The 23,650-nt window shown below is 38.9% G+C and overlaps 3 protein-coding genes across 4 annotated transcripts; all 3 read right to left on the reverse strand.

The window, feature by feature from the left end:
- Positions 1 to 1,236: 1,236 nt before the first annotated feature.
- LOC141903431 (alkaline phosphatase-like) lies at positions 1,237 to 10,774 on the reverse strand. The gene is made up of 10 exons (XM_074791546.1): positions 10,547 to 10,774; positions 10,030 to 10,250; positions 9,712 to 9,889; positions 8,856 to 9,031; positions 8,324 to 8,428; positions 5,783 to 5,885; positions 5,540 to 5,680; positions 4,483 to 4,674; positions 3,204 to 3,329; positions 1,237 to 2,759 (listed from the first exon to the last, which is right to left on the reverse strand). The coding sequence occupies exons 1-10, from the start codon at positions 10,635 to 10,637 to the stop codon at positions 2,461 to 2,463; spliced, it is 1,632 nt and encodes a 543-aa protein (XP_074647647.1). The 5' UTR covers positions 10,638 to 10,774; the 3' UTR covers positions 1,237 to 2,460.
- A 1,038-nt stretch (positions 10,775 to 11,812) lies between these two features.
- LOC141904440 (FMRFamide receptor-like) lies at positions 11,813 to 12,805 on the reverse strand. Its single transcript, XM_074793028.1, has one exon. It carries the CDS (start codon positions 12,803 to 12,805, stop codon positions 11,813 to 11,815), a length of 993 nt encoding a protein of 330 aa, XP_074649129.1.
- A 1,532-nt stretch (positions 12,806 to 14,337) lies between these two features.
- LOC141904568 (uncharacterized) lies at positions 14,338 to 18,133 on the reverse strand. 2 transcript variants are annotated; one of them, XM_074793172.1, is made up of 2 exons: positions 18,068 to 18,133; positions 14,338 to 16,683 (listed from the first exon to the last, which is right to left on the reverse strand). In XM_074793172.1, exons 1-2 carry the CDS (start codon positions 18,079 to 18,081, stop codon positions 14,475 to 14,477), a joined length of 2,223 nt encoding a protein of 740 aa, XP_074649273.1. In that variant the 5' UTR covers positions 18,082 to 18,133; the 3' UTR covers positions 14,338 to 14,474. The 2 variants fall into 2 exon arrangements, with proteins under 2 accessions (XP_074649273.1, XP_074649274.1); XM_074793173.1 differs by lacking the exon at positions 18,068 to 18,133 and adding an exon at positions 17,542 to 18,048.
- Positions 18,134 to 23,650: the final 5,517 nt, after the last annotated feature.

Raw genomic sequence — 23,650 nt, forward strand, 5'->3', positions numbered from 1 at the left:
CAATTAATTGATGAAAACAGTCAAACAAAATATAATTAGCTGAGAAAATTAGAAACTTAAGATTCGGTCGGGTTTTAGTGGTATTCATGGATATCTACGATTTGGAAAACACTTTGCAAATTCTGATTCGAATAGATGTGAATTTAAACCCCGTCATTCATCTATGCACCATTCTGAAAAACCATGATAATCTCAACGAATATCAAATAGCTTCTAACACCTGCAAAAACAATTCGTCCACTTCACAAAACTACAATAGACAAAATGCTGGTGCTTAAAGGATTTCAGTATTTTCAGGTCGAGTCATTAAATCAGATTTGATGTTCAAAAGCTGCTAGGATGATATGTATTCTGAGAGACGATACTTGGGTGAATAACAACAGTTCAATTGACACATGTTTAATGGGATGCTAGGTCTATAACAAACAACTGTTTTGTGTTAGGGGTTAAGTAATTTCTATACAGTATTTTGTCCGAGAGCTCCTCTATCAGAAAGGAATTAAGTCTGTCGTATAAAAACAGTTGAGAAAACCGGAAAATTTAACTCTCATCGAAAGCATTTTCGACTTGTTACAGAGTGAAAGATTCCGTAAGTAATGTTTTGCTTTGTAGTTTTTCTGTTATTTTCTTACTTGCTGCGGATGTGAAAGTGTAAGAATATTTATGTCAGCCAATGTAATAAAATGCTCCATGCACGTTCAGTATTCATTGATGAACCGCTTGACCTTCTACCTAAATACATAAAATCGTAATTTTAGTTCTTTGCACCATTGGCAAAACTTTCTTGCAAATGGAAATGGTAATTCATCAATAGTAGTAGCTTAAACGTCCATTTAATTGGTCATCATTGACTAATTCACCCAGAGAGCTGATGTTGGAGTAAATATCATTCTCAAATATATTTCCTCAATAATAATCTGTAATTCATTGATTACAGAAGAATCCCCGGTAAAATGAAATTGTCGGCAGTTTTTGTATTGTGTGTTTTACTGGTGGTCGCCGTTACTGGTGATCAAATAGAACGAGCTCTTCGAGACGCTGAAAATGCTGGACACGACCCGCTGGAGTTGATGGAGGCCAGACGAACCGTTCAACTGATGAAACGAGGATGGTTCAAGAAAGTCTGGAGAAAAATCAAGGAACACTGTTCTATTGGTTACGACGGTGGCTTCAGAGCTCAATGCAGTGGTTAGAATCATTAAATGAACACATGATATACTTTCATGAATAGTAAATATAGTATATAGGTTTATTGAGTAAACGGTAATAATGTATTGAGTCTAATTTTTTTACCATTTCTGAGACACTGTCATTTGATTCCAAAAAGGTGGTTAGACACACGTTTTAATTATTATCCGTGTAATCGCATAGTTGCAGGGGTCATTATCTGGGGTTTTAGAAAATTTGGGACGTAGCAATAGATAATCAGGGCTCCGTAATCAACTGTGGCAATCGAGGACCAATCACCAGGCGAAATAGTGCGCGTTATGACATACTAACAGGATTTAATCTCAGAAAAACTTTGCAAAATACCTTTCCTTCTATAGACGAACGGACGACCGACGAAAAGTGAACGCAGAGAACAAATTCAATTAGTAATCCCCAACTGCAAATCTGCTAAAATAACATATTACCATGATTTTCATATTTATCATTTTGCGGTTTTCAATTTTCATTTTTAAGACGAATGCATACTACGTATGGTAAATATGTTAATGCGATTAAGTATCAAATATTTTCTAATCACTGGATTATTGATACAATATGATTAAGATATCATTTGAAGATAAACTAAACCTTATTTACGTGACGTAACACCGCATCTTGTCACTGCGTTTGACCACCAATACCTGGCGAAGTCGAAAAAACATATGGCTGCAAGACCACCACATGCTGAACGGAACTATTCTAGAAAAGCTCACACAAATACGCATTATATGTTATTAGAGTTTTATAGATAAAGTACGTACGAAAAAAACGAATAATTCCGATAAAACTTGATGGAAATAAATCACTTAAGATTGGGTTAGTCTTTCTATTCTCAGATTTTATCACCCGACTGTTTGTATTTACAAGCTCATTGTTGCTTCAAACCAGCCCTTCGTCATAATGCCTACTCAGGGTATCACCTATATCGAATCATTATTTATTGATGTTATCAATGGTTTGTAGGAAAATGAAATCCATTTATATCAATATCAAGATCACCCAGAAATGGTTGGAGCACTCAACAATGGATGGAACATCCGGCAATTGATGGCACGGCGTCCCGGTGTCCAATTTAGAACGTAAAATCCGTAACCCAGCTGAATATTTCATCTTATCCAACCTTGTTATCAGACATTAATCAACATCTACACGCGAGTTTTATATTATCATGGATTCAAAGATTAGGACGATTTGGTTTTGTATATTTCACGATACTCATGAGTTACGAATATTCGTTTTGTTTTCGAATCATTAACTGATGACATAATTTACGTAAACTACAGCGGTTATTGTAAGTAATGTAACGTATGATTTGGTCTGTGCGCCTTTGCTCGTTGTACAAATGTTGTATCTTTTATCCGACTCATGACAGTGGTTTTTATTCGGTCCGATACAAGCGGCGTAGCCCATCGCGTGCGCTATATAATTCTGTTCAACGACCCCGTTAAACAGGAATGACATCGGTCCTCGCGCGTAGATCGACACGTCTTCGCCACCGTGCGTCTCCTCTTTCAGGTTGATACCGGATTCCTGCCTATATTTCAAAGCCCCTGCCGAGAGATAGAGAAAGTATGTGAACGTTATCACAAAAATAACGGGTTTTATGCTGCTGCTGCGGCAAGTGATGAACCGCCAGGATCGCTAGTAGTTACTTAGTCGTCTCCGTGTGGCTCCGTCGGTAGAGTGCTGCGCTACTGTGCTTGCGTGTTCGAATCTCTAGCGTTCAATGAAGCCTCTTCGTTCGACTGTGGCAATCGAGGATTCCGCTTTTGCCACAGAAATGTGAAATATTTGACCCCCACAAATTTCCTCACAAATCAACAATGCAACCCTGATTCTGCAAAGGTTTTACTGATACCAAGACCCATCACAGCAACCCCTTGCCCACAAACATCCAACCGCCAGATTTTCGAACCCGCTCCCCTGTCAGGATGGAATTAGGACCAATCCCTTGTGAAAATGTAGTGTGCAGTTTGGGGTTTTAATTGACAAACCTGTTTGTTTTGGCGTGAGTAGTTGACGGGAACCGTTAGTTTTACTGATGGCGTAACCGGGTCCGTTAGTGTACATGAGAGTCGTGAACGGTAGATTGGACGTGTCGTTTTCGTAATCATTCAAACCTGAAATTATCGATAAGTATAAATAAGATTTCATTATACAAATCAATTAAATGATAACAATAAATTCATTAATTCGTGATTCACCAAACAAACAGGCAATATTGTGAATAAAGCTAAAAAGCAAAGATCACGGGTTTTTTGCCTGGCCGATATGAACGCCCGCACTATGAAGCCTGCGAAGTTTCTTCGACATCGGTCTTTATAAGTTAGTTCATGTACGGTTTTCTTTCAGGAAGCGTCACATACGGGTTAAGACATGCACTAGATATGTGGACCGAAATGAGCGTCAAGAAACAAAGTCATGATGCAACAACTTCGAAGTGTATCGAGGATAACGAAGACACAATGCTTCCACTAATACAGCCCATCGGTGGCGGTTGTATGAACTAAAAAGGACACGGGCGGTCAAGATTAATGTGCGCCGACATAAACTCAGGAAATACTATACGATTACATAGATAGCATAGAGTTCGGTGTTAATATATGAAAATGGTTGGTATCAAAAATGCATAAAGAGATTCCTTTAAGAGATGTTTTTTTTGCTGGTATGAATTATACATTATGCATTATAGATAGAGTCTTGGATGCTGCACCATAGATTGCGGAGACTTGGCATACTCAACGACAAAAGATAATCAGGGAATTTACAACATTTTAGGGGCTGTCATGTATACATCACTTATTGTATCTAACCACCAATATGGCGTCGTCGAAAAAGCTACAATCATGACTATACGAACTGTATATGTATGTCAATATCGAGGCATTTTTGATGGTATATACTTCAAAGGATCAGACACTTTTATATGCACAAAATCTATTTCGGTGAAGGTCAAACATCGAACTATAGAATACAATACTCTTTGATATCTCTATATCGATATATATGCACTATCGAATATACGACGAACTGTGCAAAAAAATTCGTGGAATCCTGCGCGTTGTCTTTCACTAGCCAACTAGCCACTTAGCTACTAACTAAGAATAGGATTTTTTTTTATTCGGTAGACGTCCTGAATTAAATGTAATCTTATGAATCATGTGTCTTAATTTTCAAGCCGACTTGTCGGAAAAGAAGAGGATTCTTTTGATAACGATATCTCGCAAAGTTTTTTTCATGCCGTACCCGACGTTAGAAACGCGAAAACCTTACCGAATAGAGGACTTCCTCTAGTGGGATATCCCCCAAGATCAAATACATGCGAATGATCGGCAGTTACGACGGTTAATGTATCTCTAACCGAAGTGAGTTGTTCTACCTCTCCGATCGCTGCTTCAAACGCCCAGCTGTCTATGATTGCCAGTTTTGCCCATGACTCGTGATGACCGTGATCGATTCTGCCGCCTATAAAATCAACATAAAGTCAATCAGAGATCAAGCATATTATAACAATAAACTTAAAAGTTTATCAATAAACTTAAACTTAAACTTATAACTCCGAGTAATCAATGATTACTCCAAGCATATACAGGACTAGCACGATACCCGTCTTAGACTGGTTGATAGGTAAAACATAAACACATCAGCGGTACAGTACGAAAAATAGCTCATGAACTTTAGGCTACAGTTCACCAATTTCCTCACAGAGGGCGACATCCTCCAAAATGGCTGATGATGTTTTGTATTTCATTTTGCTATGATTTTTTTAAACTTAATCTAATACCTCCTTGTATATATTCTAATTTCTAACAATGATAAATACCTTCCCGTGGATATTCAGGACCAAAGAATCGACACATCAACATGAGACTCCCCGCCCAATAACCTGGATGAGTTCTCCAAAAACCTCCAACCAATTTGTATAGTTATCCAGGAAGAAAGACACTAAATATTTGGATGGATACATGAAAGCTGTGGGTACTGGAGTGTGTAATGGGTAGTGTAGTGTGATCTGTGTGCATTTGTGGCCAGCACACAGATCACATTGTTCAATGGGGTTTGGTCCAGGACTCGCGAGATTTTCAACAACACGGAAGTAACGTGTAATAAATGATGACTTGAATTGCATGACTACCTACCACCCCTCATTATTGTTGGAAAACTAAACGTTCCGCACTGACTAAAAATTAGTAATAACATTTTTGAAATGGCCAGAATTTTAACTTAGGTTCCATCTCATTTTTATTTTACAATAACGATTGGTATAATTTTTTTCTATCGGCTAGATAACAATCACCCGTGCAGTGTTTTGTCGATTGTGTCGTTTTACCTTCTACGAGTAAGAAGAATCCGTTTTTATTCTTCTTCAGAATCTCGATGGCTTTTTTGGTCATTTCAGCAATAGACGGTTCACCCGCTGTATCATTGAGCCTTTCACCTTCGTACTGCATATGACTGTATTCGAATAACCCTTGAATATCAAGTAAATGAAAAGTACATGTAAGTCCAAAAACCGTTATGGATGTGAAATCTTGGTTTCTACGAAAAATGAAGCAATCTTTTTTTCATTTACCTAAAACACGGTCAACATTTTTCGGGTTAATTTGATCGAATCCATTCTTATCGTGGACGTACGTGTGTCTTAGGTTGGCTTTCTTCTGGTTGGCTTTCCATTCCTGCATAACACCATTACAATAACGACTCGTACAGTATTAAACAGTAATATATACGGGCAGAAAAATCGTGGGTCTTTCGTCGAATGCAACATTATTCACAAATATCAAATAATATTCGATTTACTAGGAAACCCTTAGCATATGAACTACGCGGTTTTTGGTTCTGGCCACCCTGGATAAGCCCCCCCCCCCCTGGACAACGCACATGTGCTTGCTTCCGCGTAACTTCGCTCTATTGGTGGTGAAATACGAAAAGCAACTTATCCGATAGATATGGTGGCTGATAAGGGCCATAGCGTAAAATTCCTGGTATGTAAATGAGGGCGCCAGAACGCCAGAACGCCAAAACGAAAAAAAAACGTCCAATTTTCTCTAGAAGTTCGTTTTGGCGCGCCAAAACAAAGAAAATTCCGTTTTGGCACCCCCGCCAAAACGAACTTTCATTTTGGCGCCCCCGCCAAAACAACGAAAAACGTCCAATTTTCTCTGAAAGTTCGTTTTGGCGCACCAAAACGGAGAAAATTCCGTTTTGGCGACCCCGCCAAAACGAACTTTCATTTTGGCGCCCCCACCAAAACGAACTTTCGTTTTGGCGGCCACGCCAAAACAATGAAAAACGTCGAAATTTCTCTAAAAGTTCGTTTTGGCGCGCCAAAACGAAGAAAATTCCGTTTTGGCGCCCCCGCCAAAACAACGAAAAACGTCCAATTTTCTCTGAAAGTTCGTTTTGGCGCGCCAAAACAAAGAAAAGTTCGTTTTGGCGCGGTTATTTCCGTTTTGGCGCCCCCGCCAAAACAAGCATTCAACGACAATAAAATTATTTTTCAATTTGGCGCGTTGATCTTGTGTGTAATTTGCATAAATTTGCATATATGAAAATATTTTACGTATATATAGAATTATTTTACGTGGTTTAAAGTTCGTTTTGGCGGGGGCGCCAAAACAGAATATTCGTTGTTTTGGCGCGCCAAAACGAACTTTTAGAGAAATTTCGACGTTTTTCGTTGTTTTGCGGGGGCGCCAAAATGAAAGTTTGTTTTGGCGGGGGCGCCAAAACGGAATATTCGTTGTTTTGGTGCGCCAAAACGAACTTTTAGAGAAATTTCGACGTTTTTCGTTGTTTTGGCGGGGGCGCCAAAATGAAAGTTCGTTTTGGCGTGGGCGTCAAAACGGAATTTTCTCCGTTTTGGTGCGCCAAAACGAACTTTTAGAGAAATTTCGACGTTTTTCGTTGTTTTGGTGGGGGCGCCAAAACGGAATTTTCTTTGTTTTGGCGCGCCAAAACGAACTTTTGGACGAGAAAATTGGACGTTTTTTTTCGTTTTGGCGTTCTGGCATTTACATACCAGGAATTTTACGCTATGGCCCGTATCAGCCACCATAGATAGACCCTAGACTTTCGTAAATCCCTTCAATTCAGTAACATAGTTCAATCATAGCAAAAATATCCTTTTTGAGCGCCTTTATGCAAATATATGCAAATTTAACTCAGGGGCAAAGCGCCATATTGAAATTACCGCGCCAAAAGGGCAAAAAATCCGTGTTTAAAATTTTAAATCAACTTCGTACTTCCATTCTGGTGTCCTCATTTGCATATCAGGAATTTTACTTCATAGCCCGAATCAGTCACCCTAAAGAACCCTCCGCGCTGTGCCACTCATGCATAACGGTGGCAATCATGCATAACAGAAGGGAATTCATACTAAAATTTTAGCATATTTTATTTCATTGCTTGTCTAAAAGTTGAAAAACAATAACTAATTGTTCCGAGATTTACGAGATCAGTTAACATGACCTATCTCGGAGTTCGAAGAATAACCTACTTAATACGACTATATCATAGTATGTCTTTCTATTTTTTTCCGTAACGCAAACGCGCTATAGCTTTTTGCCTTTGTGCGTTTATTATTTGTTGAGATATAATATATATGCGCAAACATACGAGCTTCGAATATAATTCAACCAACGTCGAAAACGAATCAGATTAAAAAAAAAAAAGACTGTCAACACTTTGTATTTATTCGTGATATATTTGCGTCATCGCGAAAGGTTAAAATACGTATATCAAAACAGAGGTAAAAAAAAAAAACTGTGATCACGTCGTGTGAATTACTGAATATAGTTCTCTGAGTTTCAGTTTCAGGCTTGTCCGTCAAAAATTCGGTACCACCTGAGGATGTCCTATTTTTCTTTGGTTCAAATCTTTGGAAATTGCAACAGGGTTTTATTTTTCAAAGTTTTCCTAGGGAGGGCCTCGACACCCCCCTTATGGCTTCTCGCCACTCGTGGATAGTATAATTATCGCGCTTTTCACCGGGTGCTTCCCCTCGGTCAGTATAAGCTCTGAATCCGCTTCTGATTGGTGCTCGTGAAATATTTGTATATCATTCTAATTGATGCGGGCCAGTTTTTGTTGATGTCACAGAACTATTTCCTACCGTTACAAGGTTTCGACCATCTGTTCGTTTTCCTTTCTTGTTTGGATACTCCGGATCTGTGTCACTTTTCGTGTAAAAGTGGCAACGACCTCCTCCGAATATCACCTACAACAAAAATATACATACGGTAAAAGATGAAATAACAAAACATGTTCGACGGCTCAATAAATATGGTTCGTTTTTTCCACTATTTCATCACTGGCGAATCGAATCTAATCTAAAACAATATTGCATCACATTCTGTTTTCGCGTCAAGACCTGTGTTTATTTGCACCGAAAATCATCGCCGTCCGAACTCCTAAATTCGTTTTGATATTACATACGATAAAGCTCGGTCAAAATCACGTTCAGGCGTTTTGTCAAGAGCACTTCAATAAGGCTCTAAGAACCCAGTTTTACCAGGCTATCGTTTCGAATGATCGGCGGTTCTATACTGATCTTCCTCGCTGAGCAATGGTCGCGTGTTACTACAACGCTATCGATGAACAACACCACATCGTTACTGAATCTCCACGAATGGACATGTACTTACGTCGAGATCTTTCCCATCTCCGTCTATGAGTTGAGCGGCGATATCTTTACATTTTCCAACATCGGGCGCTGGTATTTTTGTGTTATCCTCCCAGTTCCGATCGACTGACTGTGCGTACAGCGCTCCCGGTGTCGCGTGAGTAACCTTAGTAGTCGTTACCATTCCGACACTTTTCCCTAGATCGTATGAAACATTAGTTTAAGCGGCTTGAATAAAGCAATCCGTTGACATTTTTTTACAGTTTGAAAAGACCCACAACGATAAAACAATCATACATCTTAGACTACTGAAACTGATGAGCTTAAACTCAACATGTCTATCGATGTTTTCAAAGACATCATCAGAAATCCCCGAAATTGTTGTGGCGTCAATGAAGCATTTCATTTCTTCAAACATCATGTGGGATTTCACTTTCGTGTGAACCCATTGATTCTCTCCAGTAACTCAGAACTAGATGGGATGATACTGTTGCATTGACTTAGCATCAGCGCTCAGTGACAAGCGGGTTCGAGTCCTGCTTGTTGCGTATAATGCACGGGCCGTGGACCCCAGTGGGGTTAGTCTTGGGTAACCAAGATCCGAACCACGTGAAGTAAGATATATAGAATTATATCTCAAAAGCCACATACGTATCGCTTCAAACGTAGCAACTTTTATCGACTATTAGTATTTGAATGAAGTCTTGACAAATAGTATATATAATGGTGGTCCACAATAGCACAATTCCGTATCTCAACATCTCATATAGATTGTATGGAATGAGACATTAAGAATCATGAACAAACTTTACTTGCGACGATATGGGTCCAAAGTGCAACGATCAATGTTTGTATTGTATTTGTAGTTTGGTGCCTACCTGCATCCTTCGCCCATTTTAGGATCGAATGGAATTTGTTATTCGGGTCGAGCGTGGAGCATTTACCGCGTTCAACAGTGTCGTCGACGCCTAGAACTCCGTACTTGGTCTTAAAACCGCACAGCATAGCAGTGGCGGTACCAGCCGAATCAGCCACTTGATGGTCTGTATTATACGTCTAATGCAGAAATGGAAAATATATTCTATTCATTCATATTGTTCAACTTGGATTGACTTTCAACTTGAAAATCAATGCGCCGAATAACAGAAATACCAGCGTTAAACGATTACAAATCGAAAGCATGATTTTGTTCAGACCTTGGATAACGCGACATTCGGGAATTTATCGTAGACCAGCTGGGTTTCTTCGCCTAGTTGACCTTGCGATTGACCCTTGTATATTCGAGTAGCTACGACAGTCGGCAGTCCCATTCCGTCGCCGATGAAAATAATGACGTTTTTGGCGACATTGATATTTGGCATATGATCCAATCTGTCTTTAAGCGTATCTTGGCCAATTTTGTTCCAGAAATCGGCATCTATACATAATTCAGAAAAATACATAATACATTTTTCATCTAACCTTAACTATACTGTAAGGACGTTTAGAATTCTATTTCGACAAAATGAACATAATGGCCTTAAATTATAAACATTTCAGTCGACTCTATCAAATAGATAATCAATCAGACGTCCTTAACAAAAATATATCATATATTTTCTTAAACAGCGCACTCTAACAAACTATAATCAGCGCGCTATACATCAGTACGAATTTCAATTTTAGCTGAGCAATTTTAGTATCTCATTCCTCTGTTTTCTTAAAATGACTTACTCTCTGTTTTACGCGGTACGGCGCAGTCCAAGCCGGTCAAGTAAAAAAGCGGGACGCACGCTACAACAACTACTACCGCTCGGTAAGACATCGTGTGGCGCTTTGAATATACTATCGGAATGACTCGAATGATCACTTATGATAGTGACGACGCTATTCGACAAAACATATGTGACCACTTATTGAGCGCGCACACCGACGAAGTCTAGTCACATTATAACACCAGCTTTCACATGCAACGCGCTAGATTCACAACGTATATGAGTATATATGTACCTAATTTAATCATTATTCGTAATACATAATAAACAAAGGACGCACAAAGCATTTCATTAACTGAAACTTCTGAATATCCAGGTAATTACGACTGAATAATTTCTAAATCGGGGCAATTATGGGACATGGTGTCTGTTCTAGGTTCAATGATCTGGTGTGGTGACAGATCGTTAGATTTACTGCTGATCGGTCGACAGCAGCCGGTTCGCTTGTTTCTATATCTTGCTTTTTTAGTAGTTCGGATCTTGTAGTTTCCGCCCAAGACTAACTCTATTGGATTGTTCAGTTAATCTCACGATGGGACCCTACACACTGTATGCAGTCAACAGGACCCGGGAACCAAACCCCACTTCGAGCATGTCATCCATCACAATGTAGGTAGTAAGCCTACATTACAAAGTACCTTAACCAAAACAACTGTAACTTTGAACCCGAGTCCGGCATTTAGTTGTCAGCCCTGGTGACTTAAAGTCGCTACCGAAGTTGAGCGCAATGTGGAGCTGCCAACCCTACTGTTGCGATCGAGGATTCAACTGATGGCAGGCGAGGATTTCCCTAGTAGTTACTCGGTTGAATGGACTTATCTTCGGGGTAATTCTATCATTAATGAAAACTTGACAACAATCACCGAGTAAAGAAAATTAATTTGGTGTGTATTTGATGGTTCTGGTGATAATATATCTGGATTCGGGAGCCTAAGAATACAGTATAAAGTTGATCGAAAATGAACTAATTTTGACAACGTAAGACTGAGTGCTTGGCACGCCGGCTAATGGGATAACTGGAGTTCGGCGCCCCCATTCAAAGAAGGCTCGAAATCATTTTATCACAGTAGAGAGAATCCTATAGGATATAGTCGAAACGTTGAAATAAACTACTATCTCGAAGTTACATTTTCGGACTTTTTCTTATCATTGTGGGATTCTCTCTACATCGCGTCAACACGGATATAGTGTTCTATCAATCGTAATCATTTTATCAGAGTCCATCTCAGAATTTTCGTCCGAACAAACCTAATGTCAAACACCAAACTAAAGTTTGGAGAAATCCCCTCCGGATGAACGCGTAGATGAATAGATTAACGGATACATTGAACATCTCGAACATGAGAAACGCAAAGAAAAAATAGAAATAGTCAATCGAACCGTATTGTTTATTAGCGATAACTTCATACGTCCCTTCGAGAAAACTGACGAAACATAAACTCACTACGACCAGCGCTATGTTGACTGTGTTTCGGTTTGTTTTCCCTTTAGATAAGTCCTTTCGCTTTAGGTTCGCCGCTAGGATCGTAAACACGACGTGAATATTCAACAGCATCGCCAACGAGAACGGCAACGTTTTCGTCAGGATCGAATCGACAGTGAAGAAAAAACCCCACAGAAACGACTGCCACACCGGGCCGTAGTCGGCGATCGTGAATTTCAGAACGACTCGATCGCGATCGCCGCAAGAAGCCGTTTCGATCATCTTAACGACGAAGTACTGCGGCAGCGTATGAACCCCGGCGAATAGAAACAGCGAGCACGTTACGAGTTTAGCTCTGTGAACGGTGCAATACCGTGGCGCCTTCAACGGGAATATAACCGCTATGTAGCGATCTACGGTAACGGCTAAAGTGACCGATTGACTGGTGTATCTAGAGACCATTACGACGTAGTCTATCCCGGCGTATTTACGGGCGATTTCGCGCGACCAATCGCCGTCGACGTAACCGTACAGTTGTAGGTAGTAGTTCAGTTTCGACAAGGTGCTCGATAAGGACGCGATTCCGTCAGCGATGGCCAGAGCTCGCAAGTAGAATATACCGCTTCCGCGATGTCGCATCGCCGTAAACACGACGAAACTGAACAGATTACCAACAACTCCTATCACGCACATAGTCCCGTAGATACCGAACAAAACGGCCGTCAGCAAACTTCTGTCGTATTCGCTACAAATCCAATCCGTTCTCTCTGAATCATTCGCCAGTGAGAGATCCATATTTGGCGGCACGAACAACTCGTTTGTTTATCTTTTCAGAAACGTGTGGCGTGCTTGTCATGCGAATCTTAACCGAAGCGAAATTCGAGTCGTCTTATTCACATGGATTTTGCCATCAGCAAATGGTGTCAGGAAACCATCTTTTCACTTTTATATACATATGTGTATTAAGTTTCGCATAAGTCTATTATGAAATGGCGATTTTTACGTGCAACGTGTGTACGTTAACACGCGAGTGAATGTAAAATTATAGGTATATATATATTGTTGGATTGGGCGAAAATATCTGTTTGAAAGCATTTCGCTAAAGATTCATAACAATAGTAATAACAAAGAGTAAAATCCGTTGGAATAAGGTTTCCTAAAATATGAGGTGTGAGGCGTTTGTTTCTATATACGTATGCGTGTGGGGCTATTCATTTAGAATTTCAAACATAACGCTATGAACGATGTAAAACTGTGGGGTTTAATTGGTACAGCTCGTGATATATTGTCGACGTCAGTATTAATGAGTTTTACGATGCAGGAACTCTAATTATAGAAGGCATATCGTAGTTAACTCATCATTCCAAGTAGTAAGGGGGAGGGGAAAGCGTGTGTAATTTTACAATAGATAAGAAAAGTTCTTTCGGATATTTCTTCAGGGGTATTGAACACAAAGTCGACTATTTATTTCAAATATTTAGCTGAAAAAAGAAATCGATATTAATTTGAAACTTTTTTTTTCATCTGTATTCTGTTAGGTGGAAGCTGTATATTTCGAAATCACCGTTCAAGGCCGTATTTAGGTTAATTAAATGAATTCATTATCGATTAACACCTTGAAGGCTGGTCTACAGTGCTTTCGTCGTTTCTTTTGAAGCGTATTCCTTGTGCCGCTTCCACCTGATTCCAATAACTGAAATCAAAATCACACCCGTTCGTATATCTCTCCTCGGAATTTGTTAACGATGCGCATCAATGTGCATGGTGCATGCTACGAGCAATTGGAACCACGGGCAATTAGCGGTTTCTACTATACCTTAAGAAAAGAGTTAACAGTTGGTAGGAATTATTCCTTCCTTGATGACGTGGGAAATCAGTCACAAGTATCCTCAATAGTACAAAAAGGAAATAGAAAGATTGAAACTATATAAATCTTCTCTATGAAAAGTTTTTTAGTGTGAACGTAGTATGATTGCTCGTAGGTGTACGTTAGTGTGTACGTGGTGTGTGTGCACGTGTTCGCATCTATAGGGATAAGGACCCATATAAACTTTCAGCTTCTCCTTACTCCTCGCACTTTATATTGTTACATCTATTATATATATGATATGTATATTTATGTGTGTATGTATGGTATGTGCGTATTGTAATTTTTATCCTATGATCCAGTAATTACGTAACAATTTATTTTGCAAAATAATTAAAATTCATTCATCAGAAACATTTTTGACGTGAATATTGCATAACTTTTTGATTCTTCCTATATTGATTCAGATAAGAAACGAGTATCATACACAATATAAGGTTTTATTTTCAAGGATATCGTCTTATATAATATTTTCAAGGATATCGTCTTATATAATATGTTGAATATACGACTAAACGAACCGGGCCAGTCGCTATTCGCAGATGCGATAGCATCACATTCTCGAATATCTAAATGCAGTCCAAAAATGTTCCGACGTCAGTTCTCGCCGCGAATCGTGACGTCATTATTAACGCTGGAATTCGTGTTTAATAACGTTAAACGCGTGGACGCGCTGGCGTCCTTATTCGGCGATGATGTCGTACGAGACTCGGTCAGAAGACGCAACATGCGCGCTACCTTAGCCCGACAAACGAACGCCACGAAAACCGCCAAACCTTGTAAACTGTTCAGTATTATGTATATGTACTGAATGACGATGTTTCTATGCAGCATCCAAACGAAAGCAAATATCCAAGTTCCTCCGAGAACAACGGACAACTTCATGTATAAATACAAGTTAGTTTTGTCGGATTTGCGCACCATTTTCGCCGCTTTAGATGCCGTATATATTCCACGGATTGTCAGGCTGTACATGCAACAGTTTACGAGTAAGAGTACGCTGACCGGGAGTATGAATAATATACCGACCGCTGAGCCGCTATTCATCCAACATAGTTTAGTTCCGTAACTCGGATTATAGGGGGCGGTATTTTTCGCGAATACGTCCAGGATCGCACCGACGACAACGACGCTTAGCGGTAAACTGAAAGCGTACGCGGCAAACTTCACGTATCTGCGTCGTTGCGACGCGGGATCGGGACGACTCACTAATTTCGTCGACCAAAACGTCGACGCCAAGTCGACGGCCAAGACGTTCATCCAAGTGAATACCGACAGAAACATGAAGTGTATTGCGACGGCGAGGGAGACACAGGCGTAGTGATTATCGGCTGCCGATGGGCCGACGAGAAAAAACAACTGCCCGACTAATAAAGCCGCCGAAAGGCACATAACAGATTTCCCTGGGACGTTTCTTAATGTTGGTAGAACAGAGTATATTATGAGTAACAGGGTTAAACATACGATTGAAATTGATTGTCCAATCGTCGTTATGACGCCCGCGACGCCATCTAGCGACGGAAATATTTGTTCGGCGCTTGTAGCGTTCAGCACGCCCGTATCGTTCACGCAAACATCGATTGTACCATTGGTCGAAAATCTGTACTCATCCGCGGTGTAATTCGTCCCGAGTGACGTCACGATCAGAATCCCATCGCTTCGGAGTACGTATTCTCCTTTCTGGTAGGTTACTATTGCGCAACGCTCTTTCATCGAAACCATACCGCGTCCGCCGGACATGGCCGCAAATTCCGTCGAAGCCGTTTCGTCGAATTTGCAACGGCCATCTTGAAATTTGTATCCGATACCGCAGCGCACCTGGCGGCAAGTCCCGGTTAACGAATCGTACACTTCGCTTCTGCTACAGATCAGCTTCGAGTCCTTGGTGGCGCTCGAAGTTCGTACGGACGCTTTACCGATGTTCAAATCGAATAAGATAGTTAACGGGTATTGTCTACCAGCGAACACGCTTCTAAACCCAGCGTTATGAAAAGGACACGTGAGTTTAGTTTCATCGACTCCGTTACACAGCGCGCAATACTTATTTCTATATGAAGTATTGGTGCCCATTTGGCTGACCATATTCGTAGTTCGTTCCTTACATCCGATGACGTTAGATTTGTTGGTTATATTTGAACATGTATTTACAATTTTACCGAAATAACACGACCTCACGTGATCGGTATCGATCGGACTCGTATATTCCCGCGTACAGAAATATCGATCGTCTCTGAGCGCGTTCAAGCCGTTGTTATTCAAGTCGATCGTTTCACTTTTCGATTGCGGTCGTTTCTCGCGACAGTTTACCCGCAACTTCCAGTACTTGAACGTCGCTTCGTGCCAGCACATTGCGCAATACATGTTGCGATAAGTCAAACCGGTCAGACTTCCACTAACGGGCCACCGTACATATTCATCCGGCGTATCGTATTTATCCTCGCATAGACTTTTTACGAAATAGTCCCGGTATTGGTCGGGACATGTTTTAACGAACCATGTATGTGTCGGGATGACTTTTTCCGCGTACCCAGAACACTGAAGATGGTTCTCGAATAGATCTCGAAGTGCCGGGGTAGATCTGCCGGTGTTTGCAGCGTCATAGCAACAGTCACCATGGATATAACACTGTCTGTCGCAGAAACACGTCTTCGTGCTGCCGAAAGGGCTGTTGACGTTTTCGGTGACGTGACACGATGAGGGCAAACAGTTATCCAACTGGGATTGGGTCTGAACTGTTTGTAGCAGAAGCAGTAATTCCACGCATATCCCGCATATCCAAACAATATTCGCCATACCGTACGGATGCCTGAAGGAAAAACATAAACGTAAATTTTCGATACTATCTATATACACTTTTAGTCACTGCCTGATAAAGACACTATAAACTAAAGTTCGGATATTTAATGAAAGCGATTTAACCTACATAGAACTATCTGTGATCCGATAATATAACTTAGCTCTTTTCAATTTTAGATATCGTCTATGCGATCATAGATACCGTCAATCGAATGTAAGATATCGCGATGCTAGACGCTGCATTTTTTACTCCCGGACCCAATTTTGGCAAACCCGTGTACGGTTTAAATTATGCCTTACTAATAATGAATGACATTTGTAATGAGCTAAACAATCAACATAGATTGCAATAGCAGTGAGACTTAAGACCCAGGGGAAATTCTGTTGAGCTGAGTAGTAATTTTAAAAACGATTATTAGAATTTTTTTTTGAAATTGCTATCTAGGTTAGAATTTTTGATTAAAAAAAAAAACAACCACACAATACTCTAAACCCCAATACACAAATATCGAGTGAAGTAAAAATACTTATGAGTAAGAACACTTATATAGAAATTTAGACAATTGAAAAATGAAAGGAAACAACAAATTTATCTATTCCCATGCCTGAGAGAAGCAATTCAACTAGAGAGTGAATATTTCAGTGTTTTCGCCATTGGCTTAAGTATTAGTTATTTCTACTCATGATAGCGAGTTTGTAGTCACGTATAGTCGATTGGTACGTACTAGTTTGATCTAAACGTAGCTTCTTCAATAATGAAACGTCTTATTTAGTATAAAAGTAACATAGTCGATTGGTAAGTAGTTCGATCTAAACATTGCTTCAATAATGAAACGTCTTATTCAGTATTAAAGTACATATTAAATACCTTCTTCAAACACGCTGCGGAATGTATACTCTAATTAATCCCTTGAGAAAACGATAGATATTTAGTTTTACTACGACGACGACGACTCGTCTCAGCCACAGAGTAACAATGCTTCGACTGCTATCATGTGCTATTATCCGAAATAACAATCGGTGTTATTGCAATATTCATTGTACAAACATCTTAACGATCCTTCGTGCAAGGAAACGATACGCGACGGCGGTTTCCCGGATCAGTGAGTGTGGGATGGCGTATAGTCTACACTCAATAACTGGAGTACTTCAGCTAGCCGCTTCAGCGCCGGTTATACGAACACCTCCAAGGTCTGATAGAAGACAAGACTGGTGGACTATACAACCGAGTACTGATTTACGTTCAATTCTATTCCTTAATAACTTAAACGATGGAAATACCGAGCGCACTAAAGACCATGCGTATTATGAATGCGAGGTATTCCGAACTAATCCGTACTGTCTGTAATTACGCTTTACGCTATACTTGTATGTTCTCTATAACTATTACTTACTTAAATACTTTCATTGCGATAGCCTAAATTTCCCATACATCGTACACATATCCGTGGTCATCAAATTGCCGCAATTAAACACGAACCAGGAAATAATTTCATTTAAGTCCTAATTTGGTATCTCGATTGGTGACCGTATTGGTGACTAATGCATTTCAGCAATAAACGTTACTAACGAAACTTTGACCGAACGGGAAGAGGCCAGGGGCCCCATTTCAGAGGTCTTTTGATGGATTATCTGTGTGATGGTCGTATAGTTATAAGTGTAGCTATTCCCGCGCGCCGGAGGAGGACGTTATTCTCGTTTCGAAAACAATCCATATTGCTACAGTAAATTCCCGTAAATCGTCTGGTTTAAAGTACTTTAAGATAAATATTGTCTATTTGCTGCACGATGAGTAAATGTTTACGTACCTAAAGGTTTAAATTAATCCTGAAACACCAAACATTTGCACGATATAGCAGCGAGGTTCTAGAGTTCATCAGCGCGTTTATAACCTTTCTAATGTCTATTTATTAATTGATGAGACCTGTTTTTCTTGGATATTTTGCTTACTTTTTGGGGTACATACCTCATTTATGTTCCAGTTCTGTACCAATTAGATGGATTGGCAAAAAGACTCCTTAAGTCAGATTGAATGAGAGAGAAAATCCTCCATTTTGTGAAATTTCTTGAATTTTTACATTGTCACCATGCCTACGAAATGAAGTTATTTTTCTTGTGGGGTCTCAACAACTAAATCAGGGTGGCGTAGGCATGGTAACAATGTTCAAATCCAAGAAATTTGACAAAATGGAGGATTTTCTCTCTCATTAAACTGGACTTAAGGAGTCTTTTTGCCAATCCATCTAATTGGTACAGAACTGTAAATATATCAGATATTCAGTTGTTGTCCGCGATTTTTGGCATTCTGTTAAGACATAAATGAGGTATGTACCCCAAAAAGTAAGCAAAATATCCCAGAAAAACAGGTCTCATCAATTAATAAATAGACATTAGCCTGAATCTTATTATCATGTTTTGTGTGGAGCTTAAGTCTAAAGATCCTTAGTTTTTTATTCATCGACTTTTAGCATTTGAATGCGGTAATTTCACTGTAGATATATTTTTTCCCATTTTTCACCATTTCACACCATATCGACCATAATCAATTTATGTGATTCATTTTTCATGATTTACTATGTAGTGGACGTCATCTACCACATTCATGACGTATAGACATTTTCAACAATCCCGGAAAATCTCATCGGTAACTCCGGTGACGACATGGACAGTGTCAATTACGTCATAAAAGAGATGAAAATTCGGTGTAAAAAGAAAATCCGATAGAAAAGTGCGAAAGAAACGACGTCTGCGTATCGACCTGTCGACAGGTCCGCTTGTCGATTTATCCGGTGCGGCGGTCCGTCCATTGGAATTAAATGACAAGTGCCCGGACAGGGTAGAAATTGAATTAAATAAACATATCACCGTTTACTTATTTTATTTACATAAACATACATGTATTCTTTCGTACACACATATGTATATATGTAATATATTTATTCTATTATTCTAACCACTGCATTTAGCTTTGAAGCCACGGTCGTAACCAAAAGAACAGTGTTTCTTCATTTTTTTCCAGATTTTCTTGAACCATCCTCGTTTCATCAGTTCAACGGTTCGTTTGGCCTCCATCAACTCCAGCGGGTCGTGTCCAGCATTTTCAGCGTCTCGAAGAGCTCGTTCTACTTGATCACCAGCAACGGCGACCACCAGTAAAACACACAACACAAAAACAGCCGACAATTTCATTTTACCGGGGATTCTTCTGTAATCAATGAATTACAGGTCATTAATAAGGAAGTATATTTGAGGATGATATTTACACCAACATAAGCTCACTGAGTGCATTATAGTCATGGACATTTAAGCTACTTATAGGAATTGTATTCGGCAGAATGTTTTTACCAATGACGCTCAAAAAATTAGATATTTTCTTGGTAGAAGTTGATGAATCATTGAGATTGAATAATAGTATTATATATGTTTTATCTGAATGTTACACTTTACTATTACTACTGTATAATCATACAGTAAAACAAAGAACATATCTCTACTTACCAAATTTTTCACTCAGTAACAAATCGAAATGCTTTCGATGAGAGATAAATGTTTCGATTTTCATCTCTGTTTATATACAACAGCCTTAATTCCTTTCTGATAGAGGAGCTTTCGGACAAAATACCGCATAGAAGTAACAAAATCCCGAACTCAAAACAGTTGTTTGTTATAGACTTAGGATCCCATTAAACATGTGTCAATTAAACTGTTGCTATTCATCAAAGTATTGTCCCTCCGAATACAAGTCATCCTAGCAGCTGTTGAACATCAAATCTGATTTAATTACCCGAACTTGAATACTGAAATCCTTTAAGCGCTTAAGCGCTAGCGTTTCGTCTTTTGTAGTTTTGCGAAGTGAACAAATCGATTTTGCAGGTGTTAGAAGCGCATCGATATTCGTTGAGATTATCACGGTTTTTCAGAACGGCCTATAGATAACTGACGGGGCTTAGATTCACATTCATCTGAATTAGAATTTACAAAGTTTGTATGATTTCCCAAATGATCGTAGGTTTCTTAAAGTTTCTTCGATTTTCATTTAATTTCTTATCAGGTCTTTTTTTATACCATTTTCTATTCTTCTGTTTATATCATTCATTCTTTTGACTTCGACATTTGTAGACATGTCTCGCAAACGTTAACATATCTCATTTTTCATTAATGGTGATTTACAGTGGCAACTGCCGGATAAGGATCCAGTTAACATAAATAGCTCTTTCTGATAACGCGGAAGATCTGTGTATATTTCATCAACATCACTTCTCTGATGTAAGTAGTGTTTGTTGTTGCCGACTATAAATCCCCGTGTACGGAACGGGATGAGAGTTTGTAGACCAACCGCTAAATGTTATGTTACATATTACCGCAGTAATTGATTATATTTATTCAGCACACACGTCATAGCGAAACGGCGAGCAAATATTGTTCCTGTTACGATTCCATAAACATGTTGAAATCATGGTTTATGACGACTGGTTAGATTATTTTGACGAAGTGACGTCTGTGGAAAGTCCCAACGGCGCTTCCGGGAAATTCTAAACAAATTGAAATTGCTGCTGTTTGCATGTGACTTCCTATTAATCATTTCAGAACTAATTGACGACGCTGTGTAGGTTTTTTTAATCAGAATTGATGTTCATTAACTTGTTGGGAAATCAATATAATGCTAGAATTTAAAAATCCTCGGGAAAATTTCAGTTGTCTTGAAGAAATAAAAAATGAAGGATGTATTTTTCTATGTTGTTCGTACCATTGATGACACTGAACCGTATAAACCAATACTTTAATTGAAAGATGGTGACAATCTGCCGGGACGGGATCTTACACAAAAGTCGCGTGAATTATAGAAATTTTCTTTTGACGCAATGAGAAAATTTCTTCCTTCGGGTTCATCGCAAAACGGTAGTGTAACCGAAACCATCGAGATGTAATCTTTCACAATCTGAAAATCCTCATTCGTATGATTTTAGTTAAAGATAAGGGATTGGTTTGCAAAGGGTGTAAGTTCAACATTTAGTTATTCACGCGACTGAGCATGAGTGACAAAATAGTTTCGGGATTATATTTATATCTGTCAGTCCACCTATTAGAATTAACCGTTTACTCAATTAACTTACAATATGCATACCACTTTTTTCCTTAAATATATGTACGTGTTGATTCTTTGACCTAAACCACTGCATAACGCTCTGAAGCCTCGGTTGTAACAAATAGAACAGTGTTTCTTGATTCCTGACGTGTACTAATATTTCAGCATGGTTTTAATTAATATTTTCTTCTACTGCAGCTAAAACAATTTTCCACCAAAGAGCTTGCTCAGGACTCAGCAAAGCTCAAGTCCGCTCAACCAAAACTCTCTCCCAAGCTCCCCAAAGCTCTGCTAAGCTAACTCTCTTCTTCTCTATCACAAACTCGGTTTTAACTTTGCAAATTCTGGCCTATTCATATCAATTCATCTTCCGGGTTGAGGATGATATTTAGATTGTGACCTTATTCGGTAACTTACATAATTGATAGCTGGATATTCTCGGTTGAGTGTTGGCCAACAGAATGATTCATTGCTACGGAATTTTACAAACGATTTGATTCATAAATATGAAATTATTTCAACACGACCAGGATGAAAATTAATTTTCATATGTATTCAATATATATAGTAATGTGAAGATGACCGCATCGTTAGGCCTACACATATCAAAAATCCTCGAGAAGCTAGTTCATTCACGGTCTATCTAAGTTTCTTGAATACAACAAATCCTGTCTCCGTATCAATTGGTCTTAGAAAGAATCTCTTTACTAGTGACCTGTATCATCAATGAAATGATCGAAAATTCGGATGAAAGAATGACGTATTTTCCTTGACACTTTCACAAGTATTTGACATGGTGGAACACGACATTCTGTTATCCAAAATATATCATTACGGTATACGATGTACGCCTCTCCACTCGTTTTCAAGTCTTTCGTAAGAAAGGTCGCAAATTGTATTGTTCAACATTACTACATATACTTCATTGCCCGTATTCTGTGGGATTCCACAAGGTTCGATTCTTGGGCCACTATTATTCATCTCTTACATCATCTTCTGAATATTGTAATGTTTGCTGACGATACCGATGTTTTTGCACACAATAAGAACATTCATATTTTGAATACTTTGAATCAACGGTGAATTACTAAGTAAAATATTTGGTTCCAAGCAAATCTAATTTCTTTGAATCTGTCTAAACTCACTCCGTAGTATTTAGTAGGAGAAATAAACCATTCAATTATCTTTAGCATTAACAATGGTAGCCAAGTATCCGAAACGAAATTATTAGTTGTACACATTGATAACAAATCAAATTGGAAATCTCTTATTTCAGATCTCAACAAAAATTGCTCGATTTTTCGGAAGTGTCAGCAAACAAGCTTATTTGTGTCAAAAATAACCCTTCTGAAATTATATTATGCATATATCTCTTGTCATTTGTCATAAGTCTAATGGCAACATTGTGCGGTGCCTTCCTTTCTCCACTTGAAATATTGCAGAAAAATGCGATTCGTTTGATAAATAAACCACCTATCTCTTACGTTCTACCCCACTTTTTATATCATGTGAAATTCTTAAACTGATATTTGTAAATTTATCGTTTCTAATTTCAATACCGTTATAACGATTATATGCTTCCCCCAAATCTTCACAGAATTTGTCTTCAACAACTTTCAACTAACTTACAGAACACGTGGCCTAAATCTAAAAAAGTCTAAAAATCCAAGGTGCTAGTATTTGGAATGAATTTCTCTTTCATCTTAAATCTGTACGTTCAATATCAATATCTAAAAGAAACATCATAGCTGCCTTTCAATTTATCGAACATTCCATGTAATTCTACACTTGTATATCTTTTTATTTAATAAGGTACCTCGACAAATCATTTCTCTTTGAGTAAGAACCATCGTATACATAACTTCTCATTTAACTATATAGATAAATAATG

This window comes from Tubulanus polymorphus, chromosome 4 (genome assembly GCF_964204645.1).
Source record: "Tubulanus polymorphus chromosome 4, tnTubPoly1.2, whole genome shotgun sequence".
Classification (NCBI taxonomy): domain Eukaryota; kingdom Metazoa; phylum Nemertea; class Palaeonemertea; order Tubulaniformes; family Tubulanidae; genus Tubulanus; species Tubulanus polymorphus.

What these genes read in the sequence shown, in the direction of transcription:
- LOC141903431 (XM_074791546.1), bottom strand. Translation starts at nt 10,637, where the DNA reads ATGTCTTACCGAGCGGTAGTAGTTGTTGTAGCGTGCGTCCCGCTTTTT. An exon ending in CGAATGTCGCGTTATCCAAG is followed by an intron (nt 9,890 to 10,029) that starts GTCTGAACAAAA and finishes TTTCTGCATTAG; the next exon opens with ACGTATAATACAGACCATCA. An exon ending in AAATGTTGACCGTGTTTTAG is followed by an intron (nt 5,681 to 5,782) that starts GTAAATGAAAAA and finishes TTGATATTCAAG; the next exon opens with GGTTATTCGAATACAGTCAT.
- LOC141904440 (XM_074793028.1), bottom strand. Translation starts at nt 12,805, where the DNA reads ATGGATCTCTCACTGGCGAATGATTCAGAGAGAACGGATTGGATTTGT.